The 21,551-nt window shown below is 42.6% G+C and overlaps 2 protein-coding genes across 7 annotated transcripts; one reads left to right on the forward strand and one right to left on the reverse strand.

The window, feature by feature from the left end:
• Window positions 1-3,036: 3,036 nt before the first annotated feature.
• On the reverse strand, window positions 3,037-13,834 carry TRMT10C (tRNA methyltransferase 10C, mitochondrial RNase P subunit). Of its 3 annotated transcripts, none has more exons than XM_075336520.1 (2): window positions 13,763-13,834; window positions 3,037-10,577 (listed from the first exon to the last, which is right to left on the reverse strand). In XM_075336520.1, exon 2 carries the CDS (start codon window positions 10,556-10,558, stop codon window positions 9,281-9,283), a length of 1,278 nt encoding a protein of 425 aa, XP_075192635.1. In that variant the 5' UTR covers window positions 10,559-10,577; window positions 13,763-13,834; the 3' UTR covers window positions 3,037-9,280. The 3 variants fall into 3 exon arrangements, with proteins under 3 accessions (XP_075192635.1, XP_075192636.1, XP_075192637.1); XM_075336521.1 differs by having other exon boundaries at window positions 13,767-13,820; XM_075336522.1 differs by lacking the exon at window positions 13,763-13,834 and adding an exon at window positions 13,606-13,749.
• Window positions 13,806-21,265, forward strand: TXNL4B (thioredoxin like 4B). Of its 4 annotated transcripts, none has more exons than XM_075336523.1 (4): window positions 13,806-13,897; window positions 18,124-18,284; window positions 18,401-18,552; window positions 20,835-21,265. In XM_075336523.1, the coding sequence occupies exons 2-4, from the start codon at window positions 18,153-18,155 to the stop codon at window positions 20,998-21,000; spliced, it is 450 nt and encodes a 149-aa protein (XP_075192638.1). In that variant the 5' UTR covers window positions 13,806-13,897; window positions 18,124-18,152; the 3' UTR covers window positions 21,001-21,265. The 4 variants fall into 4 exon arrangements, with proteins under 4 accessions (XP_075192638.1, XP_075192639.1, XP_075192641.1 ...); XM_075336524.1 differs by having other exon boundaries at window positions 13,892-13,978; XM_075336526.1 differs by lacking the exon at window positions 13,806-13,897 and adding an exon at window positions 13,929-13,969.
• The last annotated feature ends 286 nt before the right edge of the window (window positions 21,266-21,551 follow it).

Consider the following 21,551-nt stretch of genomic DNA (forward strand, 5'->3'; position numbering starts at 1 on the left):
CGTTTTAAGCTGCAGCGTCACATTGTCAAAATGCCTGCGTTCTGCTTCCCCAGCAAAGTCTATGAGAATCATGCAAAATCCGTGCGCACAATGCTTTTTTAAACGCCGCGTTTTGATTGTCAAAATCTCTGCATTTAAAAATGCAGCATGTCAATTCTTTTGAGCGTTTTGGCAGCGTTCTACACCCATTGAAATCAATGAATTGTAGAAAAACGCTACCAAAATACTAAGCAGTGCGTTTGCACTACATTTTTGTGGCGATCCACGTTTTTTTGACATAACAAACGCAGGTCTTTCGGTCTCTCCCACCCCCTCTCTCATACTCACCGATTCACGATCACCGGCGCGGCGCTGCACAGCGTTCACACTGTGGCGGCTTCTCTTTTGAAAATGCTGGCCGCTCATTATTCCATCACGTATTCACTGCTTCCCCCACCCACCGGTGCCTATGATTGGTTGCAGTCAGACACGCCTCCACGCGGAGTGACAGCTCACTGCAACCAATCACAGCCGCCGGTGGGCAGGTCTATATCGTGCAGTAAAAAAAAAAATTTAAAAAAACCCCCAAAACCTTGCGGTCCCCCCAATTTGGATACCAGCCAGGGTAAAGCCACACGGCTGAAGGCTGCCATTCTCAGGATGGGGAGCCCCCAGGCTAACAATATCAGCCATCAGCTGCCCAGAATTGCCGCATCCATTAGATGCGACAGTCCCAGGACTCTACCCGGCTCATCCCGAATTGCCCTGGTGTGGTGGCAAACGGGGTAATAAGGAGTTAATGGCAGCAGCCCATAGCTGCCACTAAGTCCTAGGTTAATCATGGCAGGCGTCTCCCCGTGATACCTTCCATGATTAACCTGTAAGTTAATGAAAATAAAACACACACAACGAAAAATCCTTTATTTGGAATGAAAGACAAAAAAAACACAATTGTTCACCACTTTATTAATCCCAAAATACCCTTCCAGGTCCCACGTAATCCACATGAGGTCCCACGACGCTTTCAGCTCTGCTACATGAAGCTTACAGCGAGCGGCCACAGCCCACGACCACTCTCTGTCAGCTCCACGCAACAACTGAAGTGAGCCGCGCGTTCGGTGATGACGTCACTCAGGTTACTCGCGGCCACCGCTCTCAGGTGGAGGACTACAGCTGTGGACGTGGGTCACCTGAGTGACGGCACCGCTGATTACGCTGCTCACTTCAGTCACTCAGGGGATTTGCGGTCACCGGTGAGTCCTTCACGGGTGACCGCTAATCAGGACACGACACACAGACAGAGCCGTGCGATGTCAGTGAAATCGGGTGAAGCTCTGACATCACTGCTGCGAACTCCTGTGTCCTGGCACTGACCTCGGAGGTTCATCTAAGTTCATGAAAGCACACAGAGACAGAGCCGCGGGTTGACAATGAAGCCAGGTGAAGTTCATCAGAGTTCATTCTCATCACCCGGCTCTGTCTGTGTCTGCTGTCAGCGGGCATGTAGCAGAGGCAGAGGCAAGCGGCTCCTGCGTTTGACGTCAGCGCTCTGGCAGTGGAAGTTCCTCCCTCATCGTTATGGTAACCCGATACACAGCCCCTACTAGAGAACAGCAAGTCCCAGGAGACCGGCGATGGAACAGGAGGTAAGGTGAGCATAATATGTGTGTGTTTGTATGAGTTTGTACGTGTTTGTGCATGTGTAGAATGACAATAGGGGACCAGGATGGGACATTTAACAAGTTGTGGAATGAATTGTCAGCATTGCAATGATTTCCTATGGGAAATCTTGCTTTGCTGAACGAGTAACTTGGTTACCAAGCACACTCCCAGAACGGATTGTTCTCGTTAACCAAGGTTCCACTGCACTTAGCACACTTTGCGCAGATTTTTTTTGGCCATGGTTTTTCATAGCAGTAATGCATGTCTATATTCCCATATTCATTGCTGCACATATCTTAGCACTGCAGTGTGCAGCTGTCTCCTTTTGTTGCTGTTTCATATTCAGTTGCACCTGCTCACATTAGAAAGATAGGATGTGCCATCAGTCTTTTTCTTGGCTTATTTTTTGCGTCTCTAGCTGATGTTTTTAATGGTACCATTTTGGGGAGATGCTACATTTTGATCGCCTGTTATTACATTTTGTGCAAAATTTGCGGCGACCAAAAAGTGATTTTGGCGTTTGGAATTTTTTTACCACTACACCGTTTACCGATTAGATTAATTGATTTTATATTTTGATAGATCAGGCATTTCTGAATGCCGTGACATATTGTACTTCATGATAGTGGTAAATTTAGAACGATATTTTTGGCGGATTTTTTTTGTAAAAATTTCGAAAATGTCACAATTTTCAAACTTTGAATTTTTATGCCCATAAATCCGAGAGATATGTCACATAAAATAGTTAATAAATAACATTTCCCACTTGTCTACTGTAACTTTACACAACGCAATTTTCGAAACAATTTTTTTTTTTTGGTTAGGAAGTTAGAAGCGTTCAAAGTTTATCAGCAATTTCTATTTTTTCCAACAAAATTTACAAAACCATTTTGTTTTTTAAGAACCACATCACATTTAGTGACTTTGAGAGGCGTAAGTGACAGAAAATACCCAAAAGTGACACCATTCTTAAAACTGCACCCCTCACACTACTCAAAACCAAATCTAAGAAGTTTATTAACCCTTTAGGTGCTAGATGCTTCACACTTTTTTTGTTCACAAAATGTTACTTTAGCCATAAAATTTTGCATTTTCACAAGGGTATCAGGAAAACAATGCACCATAAAAGTTATTGTACAATTTCCGAGTACGCAGATACCTCATATGTGGTAGAAATCAATTGTTTGGGCGCACAGCAGGGCTCGGAGGGGAAGGAGCGCCATTCGAATTTTTGAAAGCAAAATTAGCTGGAATTATTAGCGGAGGCCATGTCGCATTTGGAGACCCCCCTGAGGTGTCTAAACAGTGTAGTTCTCCCACAAGAGACCCCATTTTTGAAACTAGACCCCTAAAGGAATTTATCTAGATGTTTGGTGAGCACCTTGAACCCCCAGGACCTTCACAGAAGTTTACAAAATTGAGCCAAGCCGTGAAAAAAAAAAATAAAAAAAATTAACAATAATAATTATATATATTACCATGAAATTGTTACTTCAACCAGGTAGCTTTTTTTTCACAAGGGTATCAGGGGAAAAATGTACCATACAATGTAAAGTTCAATTTGCCCTGAGTACACAGATACCTCATATGTGATAGAAATCTGTTTGGACGCACGGCAGGGCTCAGAAAGGAAGGAACGTCATTTGAATTTTTTAAAACAAAATTAGCTGAAATCATTACCAGACACTATGTCGCGTTTGAAGACCCCCTGAGGTGTCTAAACAGTGTCACTCCCCCACAAGTGACCCCATTTTGGAAACTAGACCCATTAAGGAATTTATTTAGATGTTTGGTGAGCACCTTCAAGCCCGTAGGGGTTTCACAGAAGTTTATAACATTGAGCCATAAAAATATTTTGTTTTTTTTTTAAACCACAAACTTGTTGCTTCAACCAGGTAGCTATTTTATTTTTTTTATTATTACAAGGGTATCAGGCAATCGTGCAGCATAAAATGTATTGTGCAATTTCTTCTGAGTACACCGATGCCTCATATGTGCTCGAAAACTACTTTTGAGGCACAGTGCAAAGTGAAGAAGGGAAGGAGCACCATATCAGATCAGATCACATTGGCAGAGCCCCTGAGGTGTCAGAAGAGAAACCCCCCAGAAGTGACCCCATGTTACAAACTCAATGAATTCATCCAAAGGTTTAGTGAGTATATTGACACCACAGGTGTGTCACAAAATGTTATACTGTTGGGCCGTAAAGAAAAAAAAATAATTAAATTTTTAGCACTAAAATGTTATTTTAACCCCAGATTTACAATTTTCACAGGATAAATATGAGCCATGCCGTATTGCAAGGCAGAATGAACAACTCAATAGCGATTGAAGAATTGGCTTTTATTTATATTTTTTACGCCGTTCACCTTGCGGTATAGGTGATTGGGCGGCTTAATTCCTCAAGTTAGTACAATTACAGTGATACCATATTTATATCGATTTTTTTTAGGTTTGGCGACTATCACACTAAAAATTGCTTTTTTTTACAATATAAAATTTTTTTGCATCACTGGATTTTGAAGACTAAAGTTTTTATAGTTTTCTGCTGACAGTAATGTCAGGGCTTGTTTTTTGTGTGATAAATTGGTGTTTTTATTGGTATCATTTTGGGCCACTTTTTTTATAGTTTTATATTACACTTTTTGTGAGGCAGAATCAAGAAGAAACAGAAATTCAGGAACTGTTTTTTGTTACGTCGTTTACTGTTCCTTAAAAGCGATAAAAGTTTTTTTCTTTAGGTCGGCACGATTACAGGGATACCTCATTTATATAGTTTTTTTTATGTTTTGCTGTTTTTACACCCAAAAAACTATTTTATAAGAAAAAAATAGTTTTTGCATTGCTGTATTCTGAAAGCCACAGTTTTCTATTTTTTCTCTGAAGCAGCTCTATGGCAGCTTATTTTTTGCGGCACAAGATGACGTTTTCAGATATACAATGTTTTTTTACATGTGACTTTTTGATCACGTTTTATTCCCCTTTTTTTTGGGCACGTGTGTTATGAAAAGACAGTTTTGCTACATTTTTTTTTACTGTGTTTACTGAAGGGGTTAACTAGTGGGACAATTTTATAGCTCAGGATGTTACGGACGCGGCAATACCAAATATGTGCAGTTTTTTGTTTCATTCTTATTTTTTTTACATATATGTACATATTTATTGGAATATTTATTTTTTGTTTATTTTCCCCAATTTTTTATTAATTCTTAACTTATTTTTACTTTTTTAGTTAGTCCCTTTCTGGGACACTGTCAGTGATCTGATCACTGATATAATTCCCTGCAGAGCTTTATTACTGTAGGGAATTATAAGTGTCAGGGCTGCAGCAGTTCTGCCACTTCGCCTTACACATCATGCAGGCTGCATGGTGTCTGAGGCTCTCCGTAGTTCAGTAAGCCTGAGTCGTCATGGTGATGACCCAGGGTTACCATGGCAGTGATCGGGTCCCTGTAATCGCAGGGGCCCGATCGCCAGGGAAAGGGAACCAATTCCTCTCCCTGCATCCTGAATGCAGCGATTGCATTGATCGCAGCATTTAGGGGGTTAAACTGCTGGAAGCAGCGTGGGCACCACTCCTGGCAGTGACAGCTGGGTCTCTGCTACAAGATAAGCCGGAGACCCGGCTACGATCTCATGTGTAGAGTGCAGGAATCCCCGCGATCGTTACTTCGCTTCACAGAACGTGCATCCATCGTGAGCTGTGAAGCGATTCGTAGCTGGGTGACCCAGCATCATCATGGTGATGACCCAGGGTTGCCATGGCAGTGATCGTGTGCCTGTAATAAGATTACAAGTGCCCGATCGCCAGGGGATGTTAAGCAATTCCTCTCCCTGCCTCCTGAATGTTGCGATCATATTGATCACAGCAGTTAAGGGGTTAAACTGCCAGTAGCAGCGTGGGCACCTCTCCTGACAGTGAGTGCGGGGTCCCAGCCACAAGATCAGCCGGAGATGCGGTGACTATGGCAGGGGTACAGCGCGGGAACCCCCGCGATCACCATGACGTACTGGGAACGTCCTTGGTCAGAATGGCACTGACTGTCATGACATACCCGGTACGTTAAATGTCATGTAGAGGTTAACCCTTTAAATTTCAATGGGCGAAAGTAGGATGATTTGAACTTTTATTTATTTTACTAGCCCCCTAGGGGACTATAAGGATCAGCAGTCTGATCGCTCATTCATTTCTGGTGATCACAACTACACAGCTGAGATCACCAGAAATACTAGTCTCTTGTAACAGGCAGTACTCGGCCGGCTGTTACAGGAAGTGTGCCATGATAGCTACAGGAGTCAGCACATGACCCTGTGCTACCATCAGCTCCACGTGATCACGTCACATGACTTCCAATAGTGGTGGGTTAGTGCGTGTTTACCGCGGCGGGGATTTAAATCGTGCTGTCACATTTTGACAGTGCAATCTAAGGGGCTAATAGGCGCGGGTGGATCATGGATCCACCTGCGCAGCACACGTCTGCTGTTCAAATCAGCAGACATGTGTGGGGATTGCAGCAGGCTCACCGCAGCAACAGGCGGTGATTAACCGGACATGACTTAGAACGTACCAGTACGGCTCACCGTCATTAAGGGGTTAAATGTGTTTTCTTGGGATTTTATGTGACATATCAACACTAAGGCGCAAGCATTGTCAATAGTAAAAGAAATACTTGGTTTTCTAAATATTTTAAAAATATAAATCTGAAAATAGTGACTTGTATTTATATTCAGCTCCCTGTAGTCTGATACCCCTAAATAACAAAAAGCACTGTTGACTTCATCATACAAAAATACAACTACAAACGTACCAAGACATGGCCGTCTACCGTCCACCTAAACTGACATCCCAATCAAGGAGAGCACTACAGAAGTAGCCAAGAGGTCACTCTGGAGGAGCTACAGAGATCCACAGCTCAGGTGGGAAAATTGCCCACAGAACTCTTAGGCTATGTGCGCACTAGAAATGTGAAGTTTCTCAAGAAAATTTCTTGAGAAACGTCTGGGAGTGAAAGATTTCCGGACCTCCGGAAAAAATCCGCACCAAATCCGCATGCGGATTTGCCGCGGATTAGCTGCGGAATTGCCGCGATTTGCCCGCGGGTGGTTCCCTGCGGATTTTTGCAGGCTGTACTGCCGAAATCCGCAGGTTACCTGCGGAAATAATGGACATGTTCATTTTCTCAAGAAAGTTTCTCGAGAAATTCTTCTCAAGGAAATTTCTTGAGAAAAATCCGCACCAGTGCGCACAGCTTTTTTTTTTTACCATAGAATTTGCTGGGAAATGTCTGCAAAGATTGCAGACATTTCTCAAGAAATTTCCGCGGCAAATCCGCGGGTAAATCCGCGGGTAAAAAGCTCTAGTGCGCACAAAGCCTTAGGCCGGCGTAACACGAGCGTGTAAATCATACGGGTACAATCAGATTAAAAAAAATAGGATTGTATTTGGCTCAATATTATTTATTCATTGATGCAGGTCAGATTTACAAAATTTTCCTCAGCTGTAATCAGTCTGAGAAAAAAAAAAAAATTGGCAGATTATGTCAGCTCATGCATGACAATCTCAGATTATGTCAGCGTATGCATACCCATGGGTGCCTGTGAACCATCAGACTATACTGACGATATCTGATTGCAATCCGATATACGCTGAGGCAGGCAATTGAGAAGATGAAGAAATTAATCTCTACCTCCCATCTGCATCGGTGATCCCATTCTTGCATCCGAGAGAATTGGAGCACAGTATAATGACGCTCTGTTCACGCTCACAGCAGAGTTTGAGCCGAGTGTCAGTAACATATCGCATCTGACGCTCTCACATCGGATGCTGTATGCCAGTGTGTCCCCAGACTTACTTGTATACGCCACAAATCTTTCATGGAAGAGCAGCAAGAAGAAAGCCATTTTGAAAAGTGTTGTAAAGAACACCTGTTTGTAGTTTACAAAAAGCCAATATGTGGAAGAAGGTGCTCTGGGAAGATGAGACCAAAGTAAAACTTTTTGGTCTAAACGAAAAGCACCATTTGTGGTGTAAAACATACTGTATATCACATATTTCTTCAGCAGTGACAGGGAAGCCGGCCAGAGGTGATGGGAAGATGGATGGACAATCCTGGAGGAAAACCGATTAGAGGCTGCAAAAGAATTCACACTGGCGTGTGGGGTGTAGGTTCACCTTCCAGCAAGACAACAACCCAAAATGTACTGCCAGAACCATAATAGACTGGTTTAGATAGAATATTCATGTGCTGAGTGGCTCAGTCTAAGTCCAGACCTAAATCCCATTGAGAATCTGTGATAAGTGTTAAATTGCTGTTCACAGAAGCCTCCATCCAATCTCTCTGAGCTAAAGCTATTTTGAAAAGAAGAATCAGTAAAAATGTCAACTTCTAGATGAGCAAAGCTGGTAGAGCCATACCCCAGAAGACTTGCAGCAGTAATTGCAGTAAAAGGTGGTCCTACAAAGGATTCAGGGGGTTGAATACAAATGCACATTACAATTTGCATATTTATATTAAAATAATTTGAAGAACATGTATATTTCCTTATCACTTTACAAATACTTGCTACTTATGTTGGTATATCACATAAAATCCCAATAAAATAAAATTTGCTTCAGGGTGTAACATGAAAAAAGTGGAACATTTCACAGGGTATGAATACTTTTTGAAGGCACTGTGTAATATATAATAAATTTGAGGCAGAAAGCCCCTTTAATTAACCTGTAGAATTCTCAAATTGATCATGCATGACAGCTGTAACCAATGACCTCGGCAGGGCCATTTTTATGACTAGCATATGATCGGTCAGACCGCTGTTGGCCAAGACTTTGACCGGTCAGGATCAGCAAGGATCACAGGAGCAACAGCGCTGGGGTCTTGTTTGCAATCCGTCTCTGTCCTCTTCTTTGATTATTAACTCTGGCTTCAGAAGAGTCCGAAAAAAGGTGGAAAGTTACCGTTCATTTGTATGAGAAATCTGACCACATCTTCACTGAAAGCAGCACGCGGCAAACCCTATTCTCAAGATAGTAGTGGGTTCTGTAAGTAGGAGACGCATATATTTATAGCATATTCCATACATGTATAAGATAGGAATACCCTTTTAATGTCAAAGGGGTGAAATATGCAGTAAACCCCAAAATAAAGTCTACATATAGAACATGCATAATTTGTTGTGGATGCTAAAAGTCTCTGTCATGTCGACCCGATAGTTTTCAATAAGAATTCTAATGTCAGACACTAAAGGCCCTGTCACACACAGAGATAAATCTGCGGTTGCAGTGAAATTGTGGACAATCAGTGCCAGGTTTGTGGCTGTGTACAAATGGAACAATATGTCCATGATTTCACTGCAACCACAGATCTGCCAAAGATTTATCTCTGCGTGTGACGGGGCCTTAAGGGTATAGGCATTTACACTGCCTTGGTCATGGGTGATGGGAACACCCATTAGACATTGTAATAGCAGAGAATATGAAAGATATAACACTATGGTGACTAGTTTAAGGTTATTACGCAATTAGGGCTATCCCAATATATTTAGATCACCATGTGTGAGCCTACACAACAAAGGAAATTAACAAAAGTGAAAAATGTAAAAAATATACGATTTACTGTATTGAAGATATATACATATGGCTTTAATCACTCTCTTGCCACCAGTTTTTTTGCAACTCTTGGGCAGAATGAGTTTTGGTCTCTTTTTGATAGTTTGTACCTTTCCGTTTCAGTAACTCATAAGTTTTAGCATTTTTTGTCACGAGTTTCTGAGAAGATCTAGAACTTTCCCTATATCCATCGTGTTTTCTTGTTGGGACAGAGGACAATGCATTCTTCCAGTCACCAGTGTCCCTAACAGTCATCAGGATTTCAATCACATTGTTAAGTGTGAGATTTTTGCCGCCACTGCTCCATTTCAGGAAGCTATCTATCGGTAGCCGGGCTGTGGCTATCTGTAGCCGCTTGGCATTTCCTAAAGACACTCCAGTCTTTTGACTTTTGTCAACAAATGCCCCAATAATATAAATTTTGTCATGGTCAAATGTCTTCATCACATTTGGGGAGTCAGCGGTGAGGTAAATCAGTCGATCCTTGGGGAAGATGTCAACGTGAGATTTTTCAGTTGAAGTTATCATGAGGTTTTCAAAGGCACCGTCATAACGTTTCACTAACTCTTTACGGTACGAGCCATTGGGCTGTAAGTTACAAAAATGGAGATGAAAGGGTTCCATGGACCTTTTGTTCAAGCCCTCACACATCTGAAGTTGACTCACTGTGTTCTCCATTTCCCTCTGAGACATGTACCGTTCATAAGCCATATCAAATACCAATGGTTGCCCAAATATCATAGCTTGGGCACAACGCCATGCCTCAAAGCGATCCTCTGACCAATTCCTGAGCTTTAACAAGTAGGTACTTGGCTTCTCAATGTTAATCTCAACATCGCTCTTTGCCTGCTCTTTTTCCAATTTCTTTTTTTGCTTGTTTTTCTTGTTTAGCTCTTTAAAGTGGAGTTGTTTCAAGTATTTTTTTCTGGATGACTTTGTGGGAAGCTCCAGAAGGGCCTGTAGCTCTTCTGTGCTAATGGAGTCAGGTACAGCTTTTCCAGCCAGTCTCCACATCTCAACAAGCTTCTGCATACTTTCAATGGTGGACTCCTCTTCAGTCTCTTGCTCACTTTCTTCACTTTCAGTTTTTGGTGCAGCACTTTTCAAAATATTTTTCCAAGTGTCCAGATCTATCTTTTCGGGAGCACTGGGCTTCTCTTGGTTTCTTATGCAGTGGGTCAGCATCAACATTCTGCATTGCATGAGCTGGTGAGAAATTCTTGAGGGGAACTGTCTATTGATCCCTTCCCTTATTAGAACGTGGACCGTAGAACACCTAAAGGTGCGTAGGAATGCGTTCATGAAACCCATTTCCAGGCTTTGTGAAAGACTGCAAGAATAACAGAAAATTATATTAAAATAATGCATAAAGAGAAACTCATATGTCTATCCTAATACAATAAGGCCCAAGAGTTCCTTCATCAATGACCAACCCAAATGACCTCTGGCAAGAGATCCATTATGTGCTAATTCCCTTTTTTCTGGATTTTTGTGGTATTTGAAGACTACTAGGTGCCAGAATAATGGAATTTTATAGTGTTTAGCTTCTATTTTTGTAGCTCTTCAAATATGGATACGGCTAAATACAGACGTCATTGCATGATTCTGCTGCTACACAAGTCCCACCTAGCTAAAATTACGCATCCTGTACTCAATGTACTCTAATCATACAGGCCTCAATTCATCAAGACTGGCGATTTTGTCAGGGGAATATATACACATGATTTGTGAAAGGGTGCACGCCTCTTAATAAATCAGGAGCGTCTGATGAGTGTTGTGCACCAGTCTTTGACAGGAGCAAGATTTCTGGCAGTCGGATAACCACATAATGAATTGCATGAGATCTGACATCACAACCCTATTCTGCGCATTTTGGCACAGCTGTGAGAAACTGGAGTGAAAATGTCAAGTTTACATGACATTTTGAGACAACATTTTGAGACTTTTCAAAGCAATTTACGTGGGAATTCGGAGCAATCAGGGCCACAGTGTTGTGGAGGAAAAAATATCTTAATTTCTTAGTGATTTTGCTTGCAATATTTTGGCTAAAAATGCTGCAGCCAGATGTTACAATAAGATGCACTTTGCTTGGAGAGCAATTTTGCAGAAGCTTCTCAATATAATCAAGGAAACACGCAATATTTTTTTACCGTATCATTTCAAGTGTTAGACATTTTGTACTTTCTGTCATAAAACACCTTCATATGGTCCAATTGTTCTGCACAGGACGAGGTTACACAAAAAATGTTGCAACTTTGCACATCAGTTTTCGGCAGCTCCACCAAAATAGATCTAGCTGGCGCGCAACAGGGTGTGGGAAATTCATTACAAAATTGCAAGGTCAGTGTGCCATCATCTGCTGTGAATGGTAGATCTGTGTTATGAGGTGGGGCAAGGTCAGTGTGCCATCATCTGCTGTGAATGGTAGATCTGTGTTATGAGGTGGGGCAAGGTCAGTGTGCCATCATCTGCTGTGAATGGTAGATCTGTATTATCAGGTGGAGCAAGGTCAGGTGTGCCATCATCTGCTGTGAATGGTAGATCTGTGTTATCAGGTGGAGCAAGGTCAGGTGTGCCATCATCTGCTGTGAATGGTAGATCTGTGTTATCAGGTGGAGCAAGGTCAGGTGTGCCATCATCTGCTGTGAATGGTAGATCTGTGTTATCAGGTGGAGCAAGGTCAGGTGTGCCATCATCTGCTGTGAATGGTAGATCTGTGTTATCAGGTGGAGCAAGGTCAGGTGTGCCATCATCTGCTGTGAATGGTAGATCTGTATTATCAGGTGGAGCAAGGTCAGGTGTGCCATCATCTGCTGTGAATGGTAGATCTGTATTATCAGGTGGAGCAAGGTCAGGTGTGCCATCATCTGCTGTGAATGGTAGATGTGCTTCCGAACTAAGACACTGACTTTTTGTAAAATCCATGTTCGGTACGAACCCCAAACTTTACAGTTAGGGTTCGCTCATTTCTACACATCATCCAACAATGTTACATCATCTGCCAGAAACAGCAGTGCCAACATTACTAGATTGCACCTGTGTGGGGGGTGAGTATACACTGTTTATAATTTCTACAGCACCCTGAATTGATTCAGGGGATTGTCCAGTAGTGGAAAATGTCTTTAAAGGGAACCAATCACCAGGATTTTTGTATATAACCTAAAGCCAGTGCTATACTGGCACTATCAGGCTGATTCTATACATACCTGTAGTGGCCAGCTCGGATGTATAGGTTTTGAAATCCAAAAAAGAATAGTTTATAAAATGAGCAACTTCTTGAGTGACAGCAGCTGAGGATCAGATAATATATTCAGTTATCCTGTCCCCGTTAGAATTAGCATAAGTATACAATCAATTTAACTTTTCACTAGGAAGGACCTGTGTGAGGTCATACCCATGTGACCTGGTACCCAGCTTTGTTGGTTGAGGCCCCGCCCCTTCTGGTCACATGGGTATGACATCACACAGGTCCTTGCAAGAGACACAGTGAGTGGTTTGTATAATACTTATGCTAATTCTAACAGGGGGAGGGGATAACTATGAATATATGATTGCTCCTTTGCTGAGGTCACTCAACAAGCAGCTAATTTTATAAACTTTACTTTTTTGGATTTCAAAACCTAAACATCCGAGCTGACCACTACAGGTATGTATAGAATCAGCCTGATAGTGTCAGTATAGCACTGGCTTTAGCTTATATACGAAAATCCTGGTGATTGGTTCCCTTTAAGGGATTGGTCACTTCATTGATGCTGATAACGTATCTCAAGGATAGGTTATCCGCATCAGAAGGGTAGGTGTCAGACACCCCTCAGCAGTGTGCACCAGAATACCGCTTTGTCACCTTGTTTAGTGACTGCTCCTATATACTGCAGATGAGATCCCATTCAATAGAAGAGGGGCTGATTCACAGAGCTGCGGGGTTCTGCACACGGTTAGCATTTGGCTGGATCCGGTGACAGGTGTCTGACCCCACCGATCTGATACTGATGACCTATCCCAAGTGTTTCACCTCACCTGATGAAAGGGTGTGCATGCAGGACTATAGGACAGGAGCCGGGTCACAGGCCATCACACTGGTCCAGCATCACTGCTGGGAGGACGGCCACTAGCACACGTGGAGCCATGTCCACCATCACCCTTGTAATGGGCAGGCTATAGTGCAGCTGATGGAGGAAATCCACTCAGGATGGAATTGCTGTGGATTGTACCTGTGGAATGGCACACGTATAATCTGCAGTGCAGCGTTACACATTTCAAGGATTGGTCATTTCTCGAGCCTGGAAAATCCAATGATGCGGATTTCACATAGGGGTTTTCCCTCATATGTGAACGTCACCTAGGAGGAAAGGGATTACCTGGTGACTACACAATGCTGCTGCGCCCAGCTGATGCCTGCCTAGGTCACCAGGGCAGGGGGCAATAGGAAGGGCAGCAGTGACAGACAGCATATGCCCCAGAGCAGGGCGCCGGACCCCTGAGGGCACGTACAGCTCTCCACACACACACAAGTACCTACTGCTCCACACATGCCCGCCGCGCAGGACCAGGACACACTCACTTCCTCTTCCGGTGCAACTCTCTACTCCTTCCCCAAGTGACGGACACCACAGCTCAGCCTGCTGCATACTGAGCATGCGCCGTGACGAGGTAATAATGGCGCCATCCCTTGCTTGCATGTCAGCTTTGGAGAGGCGGGAGCACCGACTGCTACTGAGTATAGTAGGCCCTGTACGCCTATATATGACCATACATCTACAGGGTATTCATATGCGTGTGTGTACAGATACAGTGTCATACAGATTACATGTATACATACATACAGATATATGTGTATAATATATATATATATATATATAGAGATAGATATATAGATAGATAGAGATATATATATATATATATATATATATATATAATGTATTTTATATATAAAAATATATCTGATTAGTGTGTCCCCCACTACAGACTCTGGGGTGCTGCTGTATACGGCGCTGGTGTGTATATACCGTGGTCCAGCAGATGCACACAGTGATAGCAGCAGGTCCCCCTGTACCTTGGTACATCACACTTTCGGATTTCTTTGTGACCTGCTGTGGAATTTGTGTGATTTTTGGATTCTGCTTCTGATTTAACCCTTGGAGACACCACATGCTACATATTTTTCCCCAGACCACTTGTATAGGGTTTTGTAAACCCCCATTGGCCTTGGCTCACACTTACATTAGTCTCCATTATGAGCTTCCATTATTTTTGCTAGAAGAAAAATCACAGCATGTTGCAATTTTTGGGGGGTTAACCCTCAACGGGTGAGGTGGGATTATTGTCATGCAACTGGTGATGTGGGGCTTCCTATACCCCAGTGTTTAGAAATCTCTAATCTTTACAGAAAATGCAAAGATCACGTTTGTTTTAATCATTCTCTTGAATAATTGATTACACATGAATATACCAAATTTTTGACACCCACAAGTATCAGAAAATGTAATACATTGATGATTCATACCAGCATTTTCCAATGAATGCCAGCTGAACAAAATGTCCCTGGGGTGTTGCAAACCCCACCTCACCAGCTGAGGGTTAAATAGACAGATCCACAAATGAGAACTAAATGAGCCCCATATTAGTTAGTTGGGTCCGTGAGGGACTTTGTGTCACTTATGGGACATGAAACGCTGGTGTGAACTCGGCCTGACCTACTCCATACGGTAATGTGAGCAGAATCTGCAGCCAATATACCACATATGGGATGGGTAGAACTCTATGGCTCGTGTGGGCATCTTGCTTACTTGTTTGAAGTCCTGCTGTCTTGAGAACTTGTTTTTGATCTCCAAATGCTAGAAGATGTCTTATTTTGAAAGTGTTTATCTTAATAGATAGCTCCTTATAAAATGCAGTATTACATGACACCCATCCAGATAAATGGCCAGTAATGTCATGCAAAGATGGCTTGAGCCCAGCAGAATGGGAGAAGCCCATATAGACTGGATCTTCTCTCTGGCTCATATGTGTTTTTCTTAGCATCAGCGAATTTGAAGCTGAAGTATTCTTCATCCAATTCCATGTGGCGACATCAAAAGGCGCTCCGGTACACAGCACCCGGGGTCTCCACCAACCTATACAGCACTTTCAGTCACAAAGGTTGGGCTTACAGGGAAGAAAATGCTATGATAGTGAAGTGGAGGATCTCAATTCAGCTGGCAGTCATTTCATGTCTTTAAGGCTAGTTTCACATATCCGGCTGTTTGCCGGTTTGACGGATGCGGCGCACGCCAGTACAGTGTATACAGTACACTGGCAGCGCAACAAGCTCCGGTCACATGCTGTCATGTGACCGGAGCATGGGACCCGGAAGTTGCGTCGCTGCCACTGTACTGTATCATACTGTACTGGCGTGCGCCGCATCCATCAAACCGGCGAAACTAGCTAACAACTGCACTTCCTACGTGGCTCTGGTGACGTGAACTATCTATATGCCTGTGAAGCTGTATGTTTGGATCATATCACAGCTGTAATATTGGCCAGAAAATAGCCAGTATGCAGGCATATGAATAACTGTGAGGGGGTACGAAGCACACTGTTTTTTTTTTTCTCAAGATGTCATTATAGGTTATAAAGGGGTAGCATCATCTTCTTAAAGGGAACCTGTCATGTGGAAAAACAGTATTAGCCTGCAGATATGGGGTTAGTCTGCAGGTTGATAGCATTCTGTACCTGCCTGGCACGCACAGTTAGAGCCTCGCTGCTGGGAGGAAATTAACACTATTCCTCCTGGCAGTGTTTGGCTTCTAGCTATCGGGGTGGCATAGGTGCGGGTTCAGTCACTGCTCAATGTATAGTAAGTAGTGGATGTAACCATGCACCCAGCTATGACACACAACCGGTTCTAATGCGGTGACAGCTGCCACTCACTACACAATGAGCGATGACTGAACCCGATTTTACTTGACATGTGTCCATATCCTAACTGCTAGATCTGCAGCAGTGAAAACATTGATTTTAGCAAAATGACAGCAAACAGCTCAGTAAGTGACATCGCTGAAATCAGAGTCTCTGTCTCTCCATTATGCTGCTGTCAGATTTGGAGCAAAAACCTGGTGACAGATTTCCCTTAAAGAGAACCAATCACCAGGATTTTCGTATATAAGCTAAAGCCAGTGCTATACTGGCACTATCAGGCTGATTCTATACATACCTGTAGTGGTCAGCTCGGATGTTTAGGTTTTGAAATCCAAAAAAGTGAAGTTTATAAAATTATCAGCTTGTTGAGTGACAGTTGCACTGGAGCAGATCATATATTCATAGTTATCCCCTCCCCCTGTTAGAATTAGCATAAGCATTATACAAACAACTCACTGTGTCTGTTGCAGGACCTGTGTGAGGTCATACCCACGTGACCAGAAGGGGCGGAGCCGCAGCCGCCAAAGCTGGATACCAGGTCACATGGGTATGACATCACACAGGTCCTGCAACAAAGTGAGTTGTTTGTATAATGCTTATGCTAATTCTAACAGGGGGAGGGGATAACTATGAATATATGATCTACTCCAGTGCAGCTGTCACTCAAACAGCTGCCGATTTTTTTTATTTTTTTTTTTTAATAAACTTTTTGGATTTGAAAGCCTAAACATCCGAGCTGACTACTACAGGTATGTATAAAATCAGCCTGATAGCGCCAGTATAGCACTGGCTTTAGCTTCTATATGAAAATCCTGGTGATTAGTTCCCTTTCATGTAAGGAAGAAGTGAATCCAGCCGAAAGGAGAAGTAGAATTCTGAAGTCCTTCCTTCATTTTGCCCTTTCTCTGGCTAAAAGAAAAAACTGACCAAAGAACTGACACGTTTTTTTAAGGGGTTATCCCTTTTAAAATGTTATTGTTCTATAGGGTTGCAGAGGTCTGAAATAAAAAAATGGGGCAGTTACTCCCCTGAGTCCAGTACTGCCTGTCCAAGCAAACACCTAAACCTCAATCCATACCCATAATCTGCGTAGGGTCATAAATACAAACACAACATGCCCAAAGGGCAACTAGAGGTACCCTAAACTCAAGATTAATAAAACTTAACTTTTAATCCTAACAAATTAACACAGATCAATCTAAAATCAGTAGCAGGTAGAGCAATCAAACATATACTAAATCACGTATCCAGCCGCGGACCAGACACTGAGTAAGTGAACAACTGTCCTACAATAATTGTCAGAGTGATATTGCCCTACCCTGCCTAATAAAAGCTAACTAATAGCCTCAACAACATGTTTCACTGGGCCTGGCTTCATCAGGGGGCTAAGGCTATATATATATATATATATATATTAGTATGTATGTAGGTATGCTTACTCTTACAGTTGTTCACTTACTCATAGTGTCCGGTCCGCGGTTGGATTTGTGATTTAGTACATGTTTGATTGCTCTACCTGCTACTGATTTCAGATTGATCTTTGTTAATTTGTTAAGATTACAAGTTAAGTTTTATTAATCTTGAGTTTAGGGTACCTCTAGTTGTTGCATTTGGTTAGGGACCCCATAAATAAGAGATTACCGTGAAGTTGGTATGGGGCAGTAATGAATTGATCAATACATTGGCTAAATATCTCTTTTTTCCAAATAATCCTCAGCAGTTATGCAATGTCACATTTTCAATTTTTCATATGGCTAGTTGTATTTTTTCATTCCTTATGTATTATAAAGCGGTTATGCTTGTCCATATTACTCTGAATTTGGTGTGCAGCCTTCATTTTATATAGATTGTGTATTTTTTGGCTAGCACCCTGTTCACATTTACCATGGTGTTCCAGCAGTCTTTTTTGATGGTTATGCATGGAATAACAGACCTGAATTAGCGATTTATTAAATGTTTCCTGCCCTCCTGTCTTTTAGAAACACTCTGAGGCCAAACCCTGCAAATCATGAGTTTTCTTCTCCCGAAACTAAGTTGTAAACCCGAAGTAGATCATGTGATAAAGACGACGGCTGAGTTGGTTTTGGTTCTCCGGTTCGGAAGAGATGATGATCCCGTTTGTTTGCAGCTGGATGATATTGTGAGTGTGTTATCTCTTGAAAACTGATGCATTATGTTTGGACAGTTTTTCAGGCTGATCTTGGACACTTCCAGTATATGGCAGTTGTTATCTTGGCTGTGTTTCTGTCTTTTCAGCTTGCAAAGACATCACATGACTTAAGTAAAATGGCTGCCATTCATCTTGTGGATGTGGACAAAGTGCCGGTCTATCGCCAATACTTTGATATCAGCTATATCCCATCTACTGTCTTTTTCTTCAATGGGCAACATATGAAAGTGGATTACGGGTGATGTGAAATTTGTATGCTATTTGTTCTATAAGATCTACTAAAGGCATGCCATTCATTTCTACAGTTAGTCCCACGTCCCAACGAAAATGAGTTATATAACTTACTAATTACTTCAATTAGACTAGGGGTTCCCCATGATTGGTAGCTGCGCCACCCCGCACCCTGCTGTTTTAGGCAACACTGTGCTGGGTTTAGTATGTTGGCCAATTGACCAGACCTGCGTTTTAAGTGGCCAGAGCTGCAGGCTTGGAGTTGAGGTTTTGCACATGGCAGACTTTTTGCTCCTTAGGCTATGTGCGCATGTTGCGTAGTGTCCATGCTGAAAAATCTGCAGCGATTTGGCAGTGCATGTGCGCTTCAAATCGCTGTAGAAACACTGCGTAATGGTTGCAGTATGTCTGCAGAATAGATGCCGATTTCATGCGCTCTGGATGCTGCCTCTCCCATAAAAAAAGTTTGTTTAAAAGAACTGAGAGTCCACATTAGTTGATACCTTTTAATGGCCAACTGAAAAGATGGTAATAGCAAGCTTTCGAGACTACTCAGGTCTCTTCATCAGGCATGGTACCATGCCTGATGAAGAGACCTGAGTAATCTTGAAAGCTTGCTATTATTACCATCTTTTCAGTTAGCCATTAAAAGGTATCAACTACTGAGGACTCTCAGTTCTTTACACGGTACAAAGATATATTTTGCCTCTCCCATAGACCGAGTGGGAGCAGCATCCAAAGCGCACCATATAAGTGACATGTTGCTTTTTTGAGCGCAGCGATTTGGATCAAAATTTCAGCATGGAAATCGCTGCACTGTCAAACATAACGTGTGGATGGATCATGCACAATCTACATAGATTGTGCTGGGGACGCAGGACGCATGCGTTTACGTTGCAGTGTAAATGCATGAAATTACGCAACGTGCGTACATAGCCTTAAAGCAACACTCCAGTGTTTGGTTTTTTTCAGGGCTTTAGCGGCGCTTTAAATGTATCACCCATGGTATTACATTCACATGCCACCGTCTCCATCCTTTTTCAATGTTGCTCCGCTTCCGCCAGAAAGCGGCTCTCATAGAGTTACATTGATTTGTGATCTCCAGAGCGCTCTATGAAACACTGGAGCTGCCAGCAGGTCGAAAATTGCCAGAGACCAAGTGGAGTGACGCTGGAAACAGATAAAAATGGGGCAGGGTACTGACATTTAAAGCACCACTCCAGTGCTGAATGGATCAGTGAGAAATGGATGTAACACTAAGGAACAAAACATGTCTTCCGTTCCCCATCCATTTTACATAAATCTCCATAGACTTTAATGAGAGTTTCATCCGAAAAAGGGATGACAACAGGACCCACTCCGAGTCTCACTAACAGGAGAGACTAAAGGCTGCTTTACACCTTACAATTTCGCATACGATATCGTATGCGATGTGACACGCCCCCATCGTATGTGCGGCACGTTCAATTTGTTGACCATGTCGCACAAACGATTATTTGCCTTCACACGTACTTACCCGTCCATACGACCTCGATGTGGGCGGCAAACATCCACTTCCTGGAGTGGGAGGGACGTTCAGCGTCGTCACGCGGCAGCCGGCCAATAGAAGCGGAGGGGCAGAGATGAGCGGGACGTAAACATCCCGCCCACCTCCTTCCTTCTGCATAGCCGGCGGGAGCCGCAGGACGCAGGTAAGATCTGTTCATCGTTCCTGGGGTGTCACACACTGCGATGTGTGCTGCCTTGGGAACATTGAACAACCTGACGTTCAATTTTTAGTAATTGAACGACGTGTATGCGATCGTTTTAACGTTCAATCGCACGGAGGTTTCACACGCTACAATGTAACTAATGATGCCGGATGTGCGTCACTTACGACTTGACCCCGCCGACACATCGTTAAATAAATTGTAGCGTGTAAAGACCGCTTAATCTGTTTTGAAAATCAAGTTGTCTGGATCACTGAAACTCTATTGGTCAGTGTGCTGTCTAGCAAAAAATCGGATGTCACATGGATTTCTGACTATAGCCAAAGTAGGTTTTTAAATCCCTTCCTTACTAAAAAATCTGAAGACTGTCTCAGCAGGAAGAAACGCTAAGTTCCAGCATGAGTTTGCACAGAGCGGCGTATAGGTGCATATTGTCACTATCATGGAGATGTGAGCCTGGCTGATGGGATATTTTATTATAGCTTCATCCATATTTTATACTGGGTTATACACTTTAGGTAATATTGGAATATGATTATTGCGCAGACAAAAGGTCTTAATGTAACAATTTGTTTTCCAGGTCACCAGATCATACCAAGTTTATAGGAAGTTTCAAGACAAAGCAAGATTTCATTGACCTCATTGAAGTCATTTACAGGGGTGCAATGCGTGGAAAGCTGATTGTACAAAGTCCTATAGATCCAAAGAACATTCCCAAATATGACCTTTTGTATCAGGGGTTGTAGGGCAACCAAGCACACCGCAGTCACCATCACACGAGGAACAGCTCTGTATTTATGCACAAAAGCAAATGAATAGGAACACTGGCTACGGCAGATCGGAATCCCCCGAGGAATTGGGAGGCCATCGTACGTCATGGACGGTCAAGCAAATACCCCCGTAAACATTTGTTTTTTTATAAAAGCAGGTCTATTTTGCTTGTATGTTGTTAATTTCCATTTTAACTGCTTCTGTGACTCCTGTCCAGTGTAAATTTATTGTGCTACTTTCTTGTAATAAATTAAAGATTTGTAAATTGCGTAAATGTGTATTATTATAAATATGCGGATGTGGCTGGTAATATTCATGTTAAGATTTGGACATGTCATCATTACAGAAGGGCTGGTAATTGATTGGTTGTTCTTGATTTTGTTTGGTTTCTGGTCAAACTGGTATTCTGCATTGTAGAATTGAGCAAAACGTATTTTAGTACCCAGGTCCATTGGTCACATCGATAATCCATGGATCAGAGCCCTGCGAACCTGCTACTACACGAGGAATCCCCAACGATTCTTCT

Source organism: Anomaloglossus baeobatrachus, chromosome 2 (genome assembly GCF_048569485.1).
Source record: "Anomaloglossus baeobatrachus isolate aAnoBae1 chromosome 2, aAnoBae1.hap1, whole genome shotgun sequence".
Lineage (NCBI taxonomy): Eukaryota > Metazoa > Chordata > Amphibia > Anura > Aromobatidae > Anomaloglossus > Anomaloglossus baeobatrachus.

Bases quoted from the DNA above. Each gene is read 5' to 3' on its own strand.
- TXNL4B (XM_075336523.1), top strand. From the start codon at position 18,153: ATGAGTTTTCTTCTCCCGAAACTAAGTTGTAAACCCGAAGTAGATCAT. The intron at 18,285-18,400 runs GTGAGTGTGTTA...CTGTCTTTTCAG, and splicing joins GTTTGCAGCTGGATGATATT to CTTGCAAAGACATCACATGA. The intron at 18,553-20,834 runs GTGATGTGAAAT...TTTGTTTTCCAG, and splicing joins CATATGAAAGTGGATTACGG to GTCACCAGATCATACCAAGT.
- TRMT10C (XM_075336520.1), bottom strand. From the start codon at position 10,558: ATGGGTTTCATGAACGCATTCCTACGCACCTTTAGGTGTTCTACGGTC.